Raw genomic sequence first — 15056 nt, forward strand, 5'->3', positions numbered from 1 at the left:
CATTGGCCCGCGCGCGCTGACAGCGCGCCCCGGGCCGCGAGCGCACTGCGGGGGGAGCGCCGGCCGCAAAACGCGGCGCCCGGATCGCACCGCCGTCGGACCGGACCGGCCGCCGCCGCGCCCCGCGCCCAGCGCCCGCCCCGGGGCCTGCCCGGGCCGCGCCCACCCCGCGCCACCGGCGGGGCTGCGGGGCCGTCTTCGCGCGCCCCCGGCCTGGGCCGGCCGCCGCGTCCCGGCCCGCCCCGTCCCGTCCGGGCGGCGCCCCGCGCTCCATTCCGCGTCTTGGCGCCGCCCGCCGCGTAGTAGCGGGGCCGCGCCAGCGCCCGCCTGTTGTGTTTCTGTTGCCACCCGCCATCTTGTCGCCAGCGCTGCGGCCGGCGGGGCGAGCCCGGGGCGGCGCGGGCGGGGCGGGCCCGCGCTCCGGGCGGCGGCGGCAGCGGCGGCGGCCGGGCCCGCGCCATGAGCATCGAGACGCTGCTGGAGGCGGCGCGGTTCCTGGAGTGGCAGGCGCAGCAGCAGCAGACCGCACGTGGTGAGGGGCCTCCCGCCCGCGCTGCGCGGGGCCGCGCCTGACAGCCCCGGCCGGCGGGGGCTACGCGGGCACTGGCACCGGGGTGGGCGGCGGAAGGGCACCGGCGCGGGCTTTGCGCTGCCGGCGGGACCCGGCCGGGGGAAACTCGGGACGGGCGGGGCAGTGTCAGGGCACGGGGGGGGGGGGGAGGAATTCGGGGATAGCGCGGCGGGGGCTCCGTGCGGGCGGGGCTGCCCCCGACCGGGCCCCGGTCCCGCCGGGGGCGCCGCCGCCCCCGCCCCGCGCGCTGCGTGTCCCCGGCCGGCGGGAGGGCGGGGCCTGGCGCGTCACTCGCTCGGCCCCGCCCGCCTCCACGTGCGCGCGGCCCCGCCCCGCGCGGCCCCTCCGGGGGCTGCGGGGCCCGCCCGGGGCCGCGGGATGGGACGGGGGAGCCCCGCGGTGCCGCCCGCACGGAGCCGCCGCGCCGCCCGCTCTTCCCGCGCCGCCCGCTCCCCGCGCCGCTCTGTCGGTGCGGCGGCCCCGTCCCTCCGGGAGCGGCGGTTCGTGCCCCGGGGGCCGCGCAGCAGCGCCGAGCGCCGCGGGGCTGCCGCCCGCGCGTGGCTGCAGGAGAGCGGCCCCGGCCCCGCTCCCGCGGCCGCCCCGGCGCGGGGACTCGGGTGGACCTGCGGGAGCGGCGCTTTGTGCCGCCGCCCATTGTGTCGGTGATGAGTCACGCAGCAGACGGGGGATGCGGTGATGCGGGGCCGCGCAGGGCCAGGAGGATTCCCGAGCCCGTAACAAACCCCAGGATCTGGAGACGGCAGGGCCCGCCCAGTCCGCGCTCCCCGCCCGGGCGGGTGACAGCTCCGGTGCTGCTTCCCAGCCCGTGACAGTCCCCTTGCCACCACCCTTCCTGTGCCGATACCGGCTCCGGGCTTACAGGTGGCGGCTGTGCTCAGGATACAGCAGTAAAACACCCGGGGCTCGACCTCTGCAAGCGGTTGGGTTTGTCTCCTGCTGCTGGGAGAGACTTCCACTGCGATCCCGCGCTGTGGGAGCATCTTGTGAGTGGGTGGGACAAGCTAGGGTCTGGGACACAGAGGGGCAGGAGGGACCTGGCTTGTTGTGCTGGACAACTTCTGAGGCAGGAATTATTGCTGAGCAGGGCATGGGCAGGGTAACAGACCAAAGAAAGGACATCATGCAGGTTTCCCAGCTCCAGGAGCAGCTCACAGGGATGTGTGGGGTTGTGGTGTTACACAAAGCCCGCTGCAGGCAGGAGCTGCCACCACCACGAGCGTGCCCAGGGCTCTGGGTGCTGCTGGGGGGCACAGTCACTGTGCCTGCTGCAGATACGTGTCAGGGCTGAGCTGGTTGCAGAACCAGCAGCATCAGTGCAAACGTGGCCACTTCAGGGAAGTCTGAACACCAGGAAGACTGGCACGGGAGGGAGGAGCCCTGCAGTGACCTTTGGGTGGCAGGAAGATGTCAAGGGAGAACACAAGCAGAGGAACAGCTGAGAAAGACCGGGGAGTAATGAAGTCTTCTGGGTTGGCTTCCTTCCCTTGCCTTCATCCTCTACTCTTCTTTGAAATCTTGTGTTCTGAGAAGCGTTATGGTCTGTGTTATACCCCCAGTTACACTGTGGAACTCCAGGGATCCAGTCTGGCCTGAAAATCAATCCATTTTGGGAACAGCATTAAAAAACGTGTACTGAACTCATCTAAGGGCTGCTGAGAGCAGTGCCCAGCCTTGAGCAGGACAGGGACTGCCCAGAAGCCCCTGGTGACGTGACCAGCAGTGTGGGCTGCAGTTGGTCCGTGGGGCTGCACCAACCCCATGGTAACACCCGTAATACCTACACTGTTGTTTGTTCATGCCTGGGAATAAAGGAGGGAAACGTCTCCCATTCAGCCACTCATCCTGACTTTATGAGGAAGAAGACTGAGAGAAGAGAAACCCGAAAGGTATTGGAGAAAGGAGTGGCTCAAAGCGGGAAGAGGGTTAAGGTATGACAGGTCTCCTCCGTGGGGATCCCTGGTGAGGTGGAGTTCTGCAGTACCTGCAGGAAAATGTGGTGTGTGAGGTACAGCTGGGCATTCTGCCTGCCCGGAGTGCTGGGGCCACCTCCAGCCGGACAGAGGCAGTGGAGGCTGTCCTGTGTGTGGTGTGGGACTCAGAGGGAGGGCTTTCTGAGGAGAGGAGAGGAATGATTCCCTGAAAGCAGACAGTGTTTGGATCTTCACGTTCTCCTTGGACTTGTTGGGAGGTCAGGCTGGCAGCTTTTGTCACTGCTCTGTCATTCTTTTTGTGGTTGATAGTTACTGGGGTGCAGCCTGAACCATCTCCAGCTTTGGGGTGCAGCTGCTGGGAGAGCTCAAGCCCTTGACATGGGACTGGGGTTCTGCTGGATGCCCCATGGGCTGGTTCCCGTGAGTGCATGCTTGGCATCCAGGCGGTGACGTCCTGTCCCTCTGGCCATAACCAGTGCCTCTGCTCAGGTCAGTTTTGTGTCCCAGCAGATATCCGTGTGGCTTTTGTTGCCCCTTCAGCCTCTTCCTGTCTCACCAGGGTGCACACACAAGTCCCAAGCGTCTCCAGGGGTGTGTGGCCTCATCCTTGGCCTCACTGGCTGCTGCAGGCTGCACACCCACCTGGGTTTCTTTCAGGGGTAGTTAAAGCACCTCCCAACACACAGCGTGAGTTTATCTATTTCCAGAGGCTTCTGGGTACAGGAGAGTTGCACTGCAGTTCCAAGGACAATGGGCTTATTCTGACAATTAGACTTTGACTTCAGGAAGAGCCTTGCTCTGTGACACAGCAATGCCTGAATTGGGGGTGGCAAGGATAATTGTCATGGGATTGCAGGGATAACTGCCCTGGTGCAGCCAATTCAGGTGATGGTGGTGACTCCCTGTTTTGATGAGCAGATACCCTTGATTCTTCCCTCTTTTTCAAGCATGGAGATAGGACTCTAAAAGGCAATCTGCACATTTCCATTCACTTCCTTGAGAAGAAAGCTGGCTAGAGTGAGCCTGTGGAAACAACCCCTTGCTCAGCCTTGGGATGAAGGTGCAGCAGTGAGCCCTTATTCTCCTCACGGGATCGAGGAATGTTACCTGGAGCAAACATGCTTACTTAACAGGCTGGCTGTTATCTGCCAGATCCAGTTTTGCCGTGACTCACTGAACTCATTTCACCTGTCTGCGCTCCCTTGCAGGCTGTGTAACACACAAGCAGCGTGTTTGCTGGCTGTGTAACACACACACTGCTGGCTGTGTAACACACGAGCAGCGTGTTTGCTGGCTGTGTAACACACACACTGTGCTGGCTGTGTAACACACGAGCAGCGTGTTTGCTGGCTGTGTAACACACACACTGCTGGCTGTGTAACACACGAGCAGCGTGTTTGCTGGCTGTGTAACACACACACTGCTGGCTGTGTAACACACGAGCAGCGTGTTTGCTGGCTGTGTAACACACACACTGTGCTGGCTGTGTAACACACGAGCAGCGTGTTTGCTGGCTGTGTAACACACACACTGCTGGCTGTGTAACACACGAGCAGCGTGTTTGCTGGCTGTGTAACACACACACTCTGCTGGCTGTGTAACACACGAGCAGCGTGTTTGCTGGCTGTGTAACACACACACTGTGCTGGCTGTGTAACACACGAGCAGCGTGTTTGCTGGCTGTGTAACACACACACTCTGCTGGCTGTGTAACACACGAGCAGCGTGTTTGCTGGCTGTGTAACACACACACTCTGCTGGCTGTGTAACACACGAGCAGCGTGTTTGCTGGCTGTGTAACACACACACTGCTGGCTGTGTAACACACGAGCAGCGTGTTTGCTGGCTGTGTAACACACACACTGTGCTGGCTGTGTAACACACGAGCAGCGTGTTTGCTGGCTGTGTAACACACACACTGTGCTGGCTGTGTAACACACGAGCAGCGTGTTTGCTGGCTGTGTAACACACACACTCTGCTGGCTGTGTAACACACGAGCAGCGTGTTTGCTGGCTGTGTAACACACACACTCTGCTGGCTGTGTAACACACGAGCAGCGTGTTTGCTGGCTGTGTAACACACACACTCTGCTGGCTGTGTAACACACGAGCAGCGTGTTTGCTGGCTGTGTAACACACACACTGTGCTGGCTGTGTAACACACGAGCAGCGTGTTTGCTGGCTGACTCAAAGCAGCCTGCAGAGCACTTGCCAGTAATGGATGAAGCGGGGTCTCAGAGTTTCTTCTGAGGGCACATCTGTGGGCTTTTTGGTCTGTTTTAAGAATATGAGGTTTGTTTATAAGACAGTTTATTAAGTCAGTTCATGTTAGCTGTTCTTTTCCAACCCGTACATTTAAGGTATGTCACTGTTCACTGTGTTCCTGCAGTCTGTGCCCTGTCCCTGGACCAGAAGTAGGGACAGTGGTGCCCTCGTGTGTGGGAGCAGGTGGGTTGGGTCCTGCCTGTCAGCTGTGCCGCTTCTCGCTCTGAACTGTGACACAGAAGATGTTCAGCTGACAAAAATACATGGCTTTTATCAGAGTGCATTACTTTGTCTCCCTTAAAAACGCCGATGCCCAATGGAAAAGCAGAGGCCCATCTCGTGTAGGACAGCTCACCTGCTTGGTTGCCCAGGTGGAGCTCCTCAGACGGTGGAGCAGAGTCAGCATGTGTTGTTGGTGCCCACGTGGCCTGTCAGAGCCAGTGTTTTCCTGCACTTTATCCCAAGTGCCACACAGAAAGGTACAACAGGAGTTTTACATCCCTCCAGGCCGCCAAGCTGCGGTGTGGCAGCCGGGACAGCCCGTGGCACGATCGGCATCCTGGCAGTGGGCCCTGGCGTGTCTATATAGATGAGGCTCTCCATGATGGCTTTATTTTTTCAGCACTCTTGATCTGTTTTCTTTTCCTTTGTAGTGCTGCTAAATCCTGGCTCTTTATTTCTTTCTTCTGTCCACAAAGAGTTAGTTGTAAATAAAATGCAGCTAAAATTACTTTGGAGCTGATTCAGGGTTTCATTTAAGCACTGGAATAGCTTATTAAAGCACAGTGTAAATTATATGTAGAGACTGGAGAAGCTGTTGATTTGAGAAATGTCTGCCAGGTATTTATTTAGTTATGGTTGATTCTTCTTTGGGGCTTAGGAGATGAACTACTTCAAGATTCCTTGAGGGTCTTTCCCTCCTGTGTTCCAGGAGCTGCAATTGTTTCGTTGAAAGTAAATGTTTCCTTGTAAGCTGTCTGGCTCCATAAAGTACTAATAAACTGTGTGCTCCCTAAATTTTATCAGGCAAGAGTATCACCTTGTCATTTCTCTTAACTGATTTCAGGTTTGGATACCGAGGTCCCTGGTTTCACTAATGGTCTGTACTGGTTGGTGCTAAGGAGGGATAGTTCACATGAAGGCTGATTTTCCTTTGCCTTTAGAGATACGACATAAAGGTGTCGTCATCATCCTCTGGCTGAGAAAGTGGAGATTTGGGTATTGTGGTTGTTAGCAGTGAATGGTGACCCAGTCTGCAGATTAGGTGTTTTAGCAAAGGTGGGAGAGGAAAGTGGGGCTTGTGCTGTTGTCAACCAAAATTCAGAAGGACTCAGAAAAGGGTCCTGATTTCAAAGGGTTCTCAGTCCTGAAAGCTTGTTCCTGGGCCTGGAAGTGCCTGTGGCTGTGTGCTGCAGCCTCTGGTGTCAGCAGCATTTACTGTGACTCAGAGCTTGGTTGGCTGAGGCTGAGCTTTGCTGGGCTCCAGTTCTGCTGACTGTTCTTATCTCCCCTTTCCTGGTTCTCCCCTGCAGAGCCAGGGACCTGCAGAAACAGAAACCAACCTTCAGGCTCCAGCCTGGCCTTCCTCTTGGCATGACCGTCCCCCTCCAGGGCAGCCTCGGGAGACTGCTGTACCCAGCACTTTCCTGGTAGGAGCCTGGAGTGACTCCCGCAGGTGACACTGCTGCATATCCAGTGTGAGTGATGCCCAGGGCACTCCTCTCCGGGGCTGGAGCAGTTCAAGGTGTGCAGGATAGCTCCCAGAAGCATTGAATGATTCAGAAAAACACTTCAGACCATTCAGAAAATGACACCACAGAACTGCCTCACTGTTCCTGGAGTTAGAGATGTTCTCGGTTGAGCAAACACAGAGGTAGGATGCTTGGCTATGCAAAGGCACATGCCCTTGGTAAATTCTGAGTACTGATATTGTCCCTAGTGAAAGGTAGGCACATTCAGAGGGCACTGACGTCCCTTAAGGCCTGCTCCTCCAGCATGGTTCCGGGAGGCTTGGGCCATGCCCTGGCTGCTGCCAGCCCGAGGGCACGTGCAGCTCTGCCTGTTGCTCCCTGGCTGGCCCTGGTAGCAGTGGCTATGACAGATGGGTGTTATTTCCAGGGCAGGCAAAAGGGACAAGATATATTTAAATGCAGCAGATTATTAGGTAACAAAGAGTGCCTGGTATTGTCTATTTCTGGATCATCAAGGCCCTAAAATAGCACCAGGCCACTGGTCAGGGGTGCTGACCCTGTTTCTGTGTCTTCCTGGGACAGGATTTGCTGTTCTGTTCCATGGCTGCTGGTGTTGCTGTTGCTCACTCTTGCCATGTGAGCCTGCTGGCAAGTGGAGTGGTGTGGGCAGGGTGGGATTCCAGGACCCCTCATGCCTGGGCTGTGGTTCACACCCTCTGGGGGTTCTCAGGACTGGTTCACTCCCATGGTTTGTTCTGTCCTCAGTCTCCTTGCTAGGAGTGTGTAGAATGGATGGAAATTACACATAGTTTTGGGCTGCACCTTTGTATTCAGCTGTCCTCTTGCCCAAGGGGATGCCCTGAGCCTTGGCTGCTTTCTGTGTCTGGGCTTGCTGAAGTTCATGTGCTGAGTGTGCCACATGGGAAGGAATGAGCCTCGCGTGCGTCTGAGCACACGGCATGCTGATCACCCATCCTTGAACTGTGTATGTGACCAAACGTGGGTGAGCTTCCTTCATATGGGGAAACAGAGCTTGGGGAAGCTTTTTTCAAAGGGTGTCTTTGGTTTGTGTGCAAGGTGTGATTACAAAGCAAGCAGGAGACAGATCTTCACCACCCAGTGGAAGGGTTTCTTAGAGGTGGCTTGGGGCCCTCCAGTCCTTTTGCTGGAATTGGGAGCATGGGTCCTTTCTGCCTGTGGGTAAGTCAGACCCAAGAGGATAGTGGCTCATTGGTGTCAGATTTTGGCTAAAAAAAAATCCTTTAAATAAACTCTTTAGCTCAAGGGAGCTAAAGATTTGCAACACCAAAGGCCTTGCTGGCAGGTTGTCAGCAGCCCAAGGGCGGCACCTGCTTCCAGAGGCATTTACATAAGTACTTCTGATCAGTGTTGCCTGCTGTAACCTTGCTTCCCTGTTCTGTCCCTTCCCCGATGAATGTTAGTGGCTGTAGGAGTTCCGTGCTGACTCCTGCTCCCGCTTGGCAGCGCTGCCATCAGTGCACATCTCGGGTCTCCTGGCTGCATCCTCTGCTGCGCTGTGGCAGTGCCACCTCCAGCTGCCCAGGCAGGTCCTGCTGTCCTCACCAGACCCTGGCACTGCCAGGGGTTCCCATTAATGACTCCTTTGCTGCTCCTTCCTCTCGGTCTCGGTGCAGTTTTAAGTCTGGGTGGAAGCTGTGTGGGCTTTGGTCTGGTGTGTGCCTGGGAAGGTGGTGCTGGTCAGCCCCCGGCTGCTCTCTGTCCCCGAGGCCGGGTGCCTGTGCTGGCGGCGTGGCTGGACGTGCTCAGGGAGCACCGTGAGTCAGCAGGTCCTCAGGGTTGGGTTTCCTCATGCACCCTGTGCCAGGGCCATTGCATTGGCTCTGGCTGCAAACCAGCAGCAAAGTGGAGCAAAAGATCTGCAGACAAAGGGCTTTTCTTTATTAGTTATTAGTGTTGTTCAACTGAACTGCTCCGAAATTGTCGGTAGCTAAGATTTGTGTTTGCATCAGGGGATTCCTGCTGGGGTTTTTGCCACCCTTGCCTGCTTCGCTTCTTCCTTTAAGGAACTGTTGATAATACCCTGAAATATTTCAAGAAAATACAGAGAAACGCAGCTTTCAGCCTCAGCTGCTGCTTAAGCAACCTCTCTCCTGTTTTGGAGTCAGTCAGATCTTTCACTTGCTTACCTAACCCTACTTGTGCTGCAGAAGTTGAATGAAAACTTTGGATTTGAATCTTGGGCAGCCTTGGGAAGAGTGCTGTATGGATGTGAAATCCTTCCTGATGACAGAATTTCGTGTGGTGCTTTTGTGAATGCTGCAGCGCCAGAGGCTGGGGCTGCAGCCCCAGTGCTAGAGCTCAATCCAGGGGGTGGTTTCTCCCTGTGTGGGTGCTGGACAGTGTTTACCCTGGCAGCTGGCTGCTTGACCTGGCTCGTGGGCTCCTAAGGTTGGTTGGGGTGTGTTTGGGCTGTTGCTGCAGCTGAACTTCAGGAAACCGTGTCAGCTGAATCTGGGTCAGTGTTGCTGTGCGGTCACACGTACCGAAGGGCATTCAGAATCGGGAATAAGAATTTTGTTCCCTTTGTTGCTCTCTAGGTTTTGCACTGCCCCCGTCAAAATCAAAAGGTGGGTTAGAAAGTATCCCAGTAGTGGCAGGGACCCTCCGAGGTGGCAAGGGCTGGGCAGCTCCGTGCCTGGTGGGGCCCTTTTCCCCTTGTTCCATGTGTTATGTTCAATACAGATTCTTCTTGAAGATCACTGGGGGGTTGAACATAACCTGGTAATTCCAGGTAGCAGTATACACGCTCTTCTCTCTAATTTCCTAAATACACATTCTGACTTCAGTGTTTCAGTTGAGCCCAAGCTTCTCCTGGGAGAGGCTCTCTTGGGATGTTTCTTAGAGCTTCCTCTGAATTACCTGATATTGGTGACTGTATAACACCGAACACCCAACTGTCCATGTCCTTCCCCTAATCCTTCCCTTGATAAAATAAGGTTTACTTTTCCAAATATTTGTATATTACTGTGAAGAGGTTGGTGCACCACTTTTTGTTGCAGCTCCTCAGAGGTTGTCAGGAGCGGGATCTGCAGAGCCTCATGGATGGTGGGTTTGGAGATATTTGATTAAGGCTGCACAATGTCTAGATGCCGGGCCACTGGCGCCACAGGACTTGTATAAATAAATTTTGTTTGTGCCATGTTCACACAATTAAAGCCAGAGCCCTGGATTGCGTTTGATGAGGTTTATTTTGCTAGTCGGGCCACACAGATTTCATTTACATTGTCTGGTGTTCTAAAAACATACAGGAACATACACACATCAAAGCCAAGTTTGAGCTTGATTAAAATGCACAGCAGTAAAGAGGTGCCCTGATGTGTTTGTGTCAGTGCAGTGTCCGTTGAGCTGGGATTTACTCAGGATAGTATAAAACCCAGGGTACTTTAACTTAAGGATCCTGCCCCGAGCTGGTTGTAGGCTGTGCCCAGGGAAGGTCATGGAAGCGCCGTTGCTCACTGTGGGTGTTTCTCTTGCAGAGGAGAATGAGAAGCATGAGAAGCTCTGCCTGGAGAGGGAGCAGGAGCAGAAGAAGGCGGGCAAGGCCAGCGTGCCACGGGCCAACAGCGCCCTATCCCCAGAGGAGCCCCGGAGCGAACTGCTGGTGCCCATCTCCCCCCCGGGCCCAGTGCCCCCGCCGCCCCCGCCCCTGGCAGCTCCCATTTCAGTCATTCCCATCCCTGTTGTCACCAGTTCCCCCCAGCAAGCAGCCCAGACCGCCCTGTCGCCGCCGCTTGTGCAGCGCCACCAGCCCCTCGTAAGCACTCCCAGCGTCCCGAAGGAAGCCCCGTCGGTGGCGCCGGTGATCCAGCGGCCGCCGGGCCCGCACCTGCCGGATGGGAAAGCTGCGACCCCGCCGTCGGGCAGCCCCAAGCAGCTCCAGCATTACGCGGCGCCGGTGCTGGCCATCTCCCAGCACCATGTGGTCCCACAGCCCATCCAGCCCCTGCAGCACCCAGGAGCGCCCGCGCCGCTCGGCGCTCTGAAGCTGGCGCCGGCAGACGACATGAAACCCATCGAGCTCAAGAAGAGAATTGGAGGGTGAGTGCACTGTGTGTGGAGCAGCTCCTGCTTGTGCAAAGTGTTGTCAGATCAGAAATACCAAGACCTGTGGATGTTTAATGTCTTTGAATTGCTGAAAGCAGGGTTTTTTAGCCTGACGGGTTTTTATTTTCCTCTCTCACTCCACACTGTAAGATTCTGTATAAGGATTTTTTTTTTTCCAAGCCAGAACTGTGTTAGGAAGCAAGTCCCAGCACTGCCTGTCTGATGTCAAGGAGTATCATGTGTTATGTTTGGCAAAAGATCTCTGCTTGTACTGGTCAGGGAAATCAAAGGACACTGCTGCTTGTGGGAACTTTCTTGAAAACTGGAATGGGATTTGGGAGATGTTATTCCGAGGACAGAGATCACCTTAGTTGCTGTTTTAGTTTCTTAGTGCTGTAAGTGCCAAGGGCCTCCTGCTTGCTCAGAGTCTTGCAGCTGGAACGGGCTGAAGGCTATTTAGTCTGCCTTCACTCTCTGACAGGACTTGAGGCTCTGATGTTGCTCCAGGTTAGTGTTTGTCCGGCTTGTTCCTAAGGGCTTTGGCTGGTGGAGACCCTGCCTTCTCTGTAGGTGGTTGTTTCCAGACCACAGTATCCCAATACGGAGTCTGGTATTACTGCTTGTGGACTGGGAGAACAAACCATTCCCTTCTTGCAGCAGTTTTACCTGTTTCCTTTGGCCCCTCAGTTTTCCTGCAGGATAAGTGACCTGGATCTGTTCAGTCTTCCCTCCTGGCTGTGCTGTCTGGGCCTCTGACTGTTCTCCTGCCTGCCTGCAGCAGGGGGATGGCTCTTGGCAGTGGTGTTGGAGATGGTGTGACTCCCACGGGGGCTGGAGGAGTTGTGTAGTGGACAGAAAAAGGGTTCATATTGTCCATTGGGATATAGTGATCCCAAAATGCATAGAAGGAAACAGCAAAAGTAATGCAGACAGGAGTTTGTGAAGATAAAGGCTGTGGTAAAACGCCAGTGTACTTTCTCTAAGAAGACTGGGATCTTCAGAGCGTGTCTGTAAAACACGCAACTGCAGGAAGGGTCTGTCAGGCTGTGCACTAATCAAGAGACCCTGTCATGGATGTTGTGTGGGTTCAGGGAGCTGTGGAGGAGGTTTCTGCTGGCACGGGGGTACCAGGGCAGGCTGCACAAGTTTGGCTGCCCAGGCAGTGGGCAGTGGGGTGGCTGCAGGTGCACCCACAAACTGCTGCTGTGCTGTCAGGCTGAGCTTTGCCCCTGGGAGGTGGGGGGGCTATGGTGCCAGTGTGGAGCACAGCACCATCACTGTGTCCCCCCAGAATTGCTCCATTAGACATAAGCACAAAAAAGATGTCTTTTTCAGCCTGTAAATGTTTCATGGGAAAATGCTGTCAAGTATCTGTGTCAATTTATTAGATATTATTACCTCAATGTCCCATATTTTCAGTCAAAGGCAAATAATGACTTTGCACAGTGTATGAAAGATACTTGAAATCTCCATGTCTGCTAATGTACCTTATCACTGCTGTAGCTGAAAAACTGAGATAACATGTATATTTGTTTGGCTTTTCCTAAAAATACTCCTCTGATTCAGAGAGTGGGTGGACTCAAACCCCAAAACCAGAAACTCACTGGTTTTTCCTTGAGCAGTGACTGGAGAATTCCTGTATTGCTTCATTCCATGTTTGTCCTCAGCTGTGTTGTTTCACGCACAGTAAAAACCCAAAGCAGTTGGAAGTGTCTGCCCAATCCCATGTGCTTGAATTTGAAACTGCACAAACCGTGTCCCACTGGAGCTGTAGGCACAGAACCAGGTCAGGATCTGGGCTCTCTGGGACTGTACAAGTATTTAAAATTCATACTTCGTGTCTTTCCCTGTTGTTGGTAGGAGCTGTGTCTGTGTATATACACACACAGCACACCTGTTTGTATCTTATGTGCGTTGTATGCACGATGTTCACCTGATGCACATGTAAAGTATGGAGTTTATCTTGAAACATTATAGGCAGATACAAATGTACTTAATGTTAAACCAGTGATATCTGAACACCTCTGCTGCTTTTGCATCTTCCTTATCTCCTCAACACACAGACGTTGCTGCAAGCACAGGTGCAATGCAGGAGTTTTCACCCTGACACTGAGCTGATCTTTGTTCTGTTTGGGTTACAGGGTTGGGACCAGGGAAGTACATAATAAATTGGAGAAGAACAGGTGCGTAGAAAGCCGGGGGTTTGGGTTTTAAAATTGTAATTCCCCTCCTTTTTTTTTTTTTTTTTTGGCCTGTTGTCTGTCAATATTTGTTTGGCTTTGGTGGGTTTTTGTTTGTTTGTTTGCTTGTTTTTTAAACAGATAACCTGAATAAAATTCTTAGTGACTTTTACTGAATCTTGCAGTGTTGCTTTGCTTTCTTGTAGCTCAATTCTGCATTTCTTGCTTCCCAGTATGTTCTGTTTAACTGCACCATTGCATCCCAGTCACCCTGCAAAGCCCTGATCCCGCAAAGCAATAACAGTGCATAACAGTGTGACTCTCTTTTAATTTAAAAGGAGTAAAAATACTCAAAATCAGGGGTCAGTGTACAGTGTGAATACAGAATAAACATCAGTTTCTGACCCAAAACTCTTACAAGCCTGACTAGCTGAATTGGAGGTATGGTGACAGTGAGCACCAGCAGAGAGAGATATTTCATTTAAGGTTGCCCAGTCTTCCTAACAAAGCTGGGATAGAATCCAGGCACAATCCCTGCTGGTGTGAATTGGCTCAGCTGTGAGCATGCTGTGCTGGGGGGGCTGCTATGCACAGGTGTAGGTGCTTTGCTGGATTAAGGCCCCAGTTAAGCTCTCCCCTCTGGTGGAATTGATTTCTGGTGTGTGTCCTGTGAGCTGACGACCCACCTGTGTTTTCTTTAGACGTGCACATTTGAAAGAGTGCTTTGAGACATTAAAGCGCAACATCCCCAACGTAGATGATAAGAAGACCTCAAACCTCAGTGTCCTCAGGAGTGCCTTGCGATACATCCAGGTACGTGCAGCGCTCGTGGGGCTGAGGGCTGGGCTTGTGCAGAGACGGGAGCTGGCTTTGGAGTGAAAAGGAAAATGGGAGAGAAACTCCCCTTCCTCCTTCTCCCATGCAGGCATGGTCATTTATAAACTCCAAGTTTCCAGAATATTTGGATCTTTGAGGAACACTTGCTGCATGCAATCTTCTTATTCTAGAAGTTCCAAGTTAACCACAAATCATCCTTGCCAGCAATGGTGAGGGCAGGGAGCAGATAATTCAGATGATTTTAGCAATCCAGGCTGAGTGAATTTCAGTTGCTCCTTTTGGGCTCAGGTGAATTTTAATACGTATTTTTGGGGAGGTTTTCTGTTTGCTTACAAAAGATGGATTTCTGTGAAGATTTTGGTATGTCTCAAAATTTTGATGAGATTGACGTGTGAGTACAAGTCATTTGCTTGGAGGCAAGGAAAGCCTGGAATTAGGGGTTGCAGCATGAAGCTGTAGGTGGATGGGGCACCAGGAGTGAATGTGGGAGAAAGCACAGGTAAAAATGAGTTGTGTTTGTAGCTGAAGGGAAATAAGTGTTTGTGTTGGCTTGTTTAATGTTTGTGCAAGTGGTTAATGGTAGCACAAAAGAAATTGTTGTAGATGTCCCCTGTGAATGTGAAATCAGTAGCATGTAATGCAATTAAAATTCATCTGGAAACTGTATCCGGGGCTGAGTCCCGAGTCAGGGTATCTGGAGTGGAGCTGCTTCTGGGGTCGGGGCTGACACCCTGGGAATACTGATGCAGGTGCAGACTTCTCTGTGAGCAGATTCTGCTCTGCAGTGTTTTTATTTTGTGCTTTTGGAAGGCAGCTTGAAATTCTGTTTGAGGCTGTCAGTGGTGATGGCCAGTCCTGCCTCTCCCTCTTTCCTGGCTCCCTTGTGCAGCGCTGGAGGCCTCGGTGCCGTGCAGTTCTGTGCTGCCTGCGAGCGTTCAGACCGACAGCTCTGTATATCACTGGGAGTGAAACCCTCAGCACGTCCTCTTAGGAAGTGTAAACTGCTTTTGTGATGGTCCAGGAGCTATTCTTGGGGTGGTGCAGTTACACCAGTGTTCAGTCAATCAGTGAAGTGAAAATGCAGAGATTGGCAGGGTTAGTGGCACAGTATTTCCCCTCCGGTGTTGGGACCTTCACGCCGGCAGGGGCTGTGCCTGCACAGCTCTGGTTTGCCAGCCGTGCTGCCCATGCACCACAGACGGTGTAGTTTGCCGGAGGAACCTCTCTGGTGGCCGGTCTGGGGTGTGCAGTCCTGGGACAGGACCAGCCAGCCGGCTGTCCGTGGCTGTCCGTCGGTCGGTCAGTGTGGCGGCGCTGGGCCGGCGGCGGGAGGAGCGGGTCGGTCAGCTGGCCTGCAGCTGGGTGCTCGCCTGGTGTGGTGGAGGAGGTCACGGTGCCCTCGGGCCCGTACCAGCGTCCACCCCCACGTGTGTGGGGAGCACATGGCGAGCACCGGGCCTCGCTGGCGTGGCAG

At 54.2% G+C, this 15056-nt stretch overlaps 1 protein-coding gene across 1 annotated transcript in view; it reads left to right on the plus strand.

Annotated features, from left to right (window-relative positions):
• The first annotated feature begins 419 nt into the window (after positions 1-419).
• The window catches only part of MNT (MAX network transcriptional repressor), a 35471-nt gene continuing 20834 nt past the window's right edge, over positions 420-15056 (plus strand). The window contains exons 1-4 of the mRNA XM_048325029.1: positions 420-532; positions 9998-10559; positions 12707-12748; positions 13447-13558. Coding sequence (XP_048180986.1) covers positions 460-532; positions 9998-10559; positions 12707-12748; positions 13447-13558 — 789 coding nt within the window. The 5' untranslated portion in view covers positions 420-459. The remainder of the gene's footprint in view (positions 533-9997; positions 10560-12706; positions 12749-13446; positions 13559-15056) is intronic.

Source organism: Corvus hawaiiensis, chromosome 20, assembly GCF_020740725.1.
Source record: "Corvus hawaiiensis isolate bCorHaw1 chromosome 20, bCorHaw1.pri.cur, whole genome shotgun sequence".
Classification (NCBI taxonomy): domain Eukaryota; kingdom Metazoa; phylum Chordata; class Aves; order Passeriformes; family Corvidae; genus Corvus; species Corvus hawaiiensis.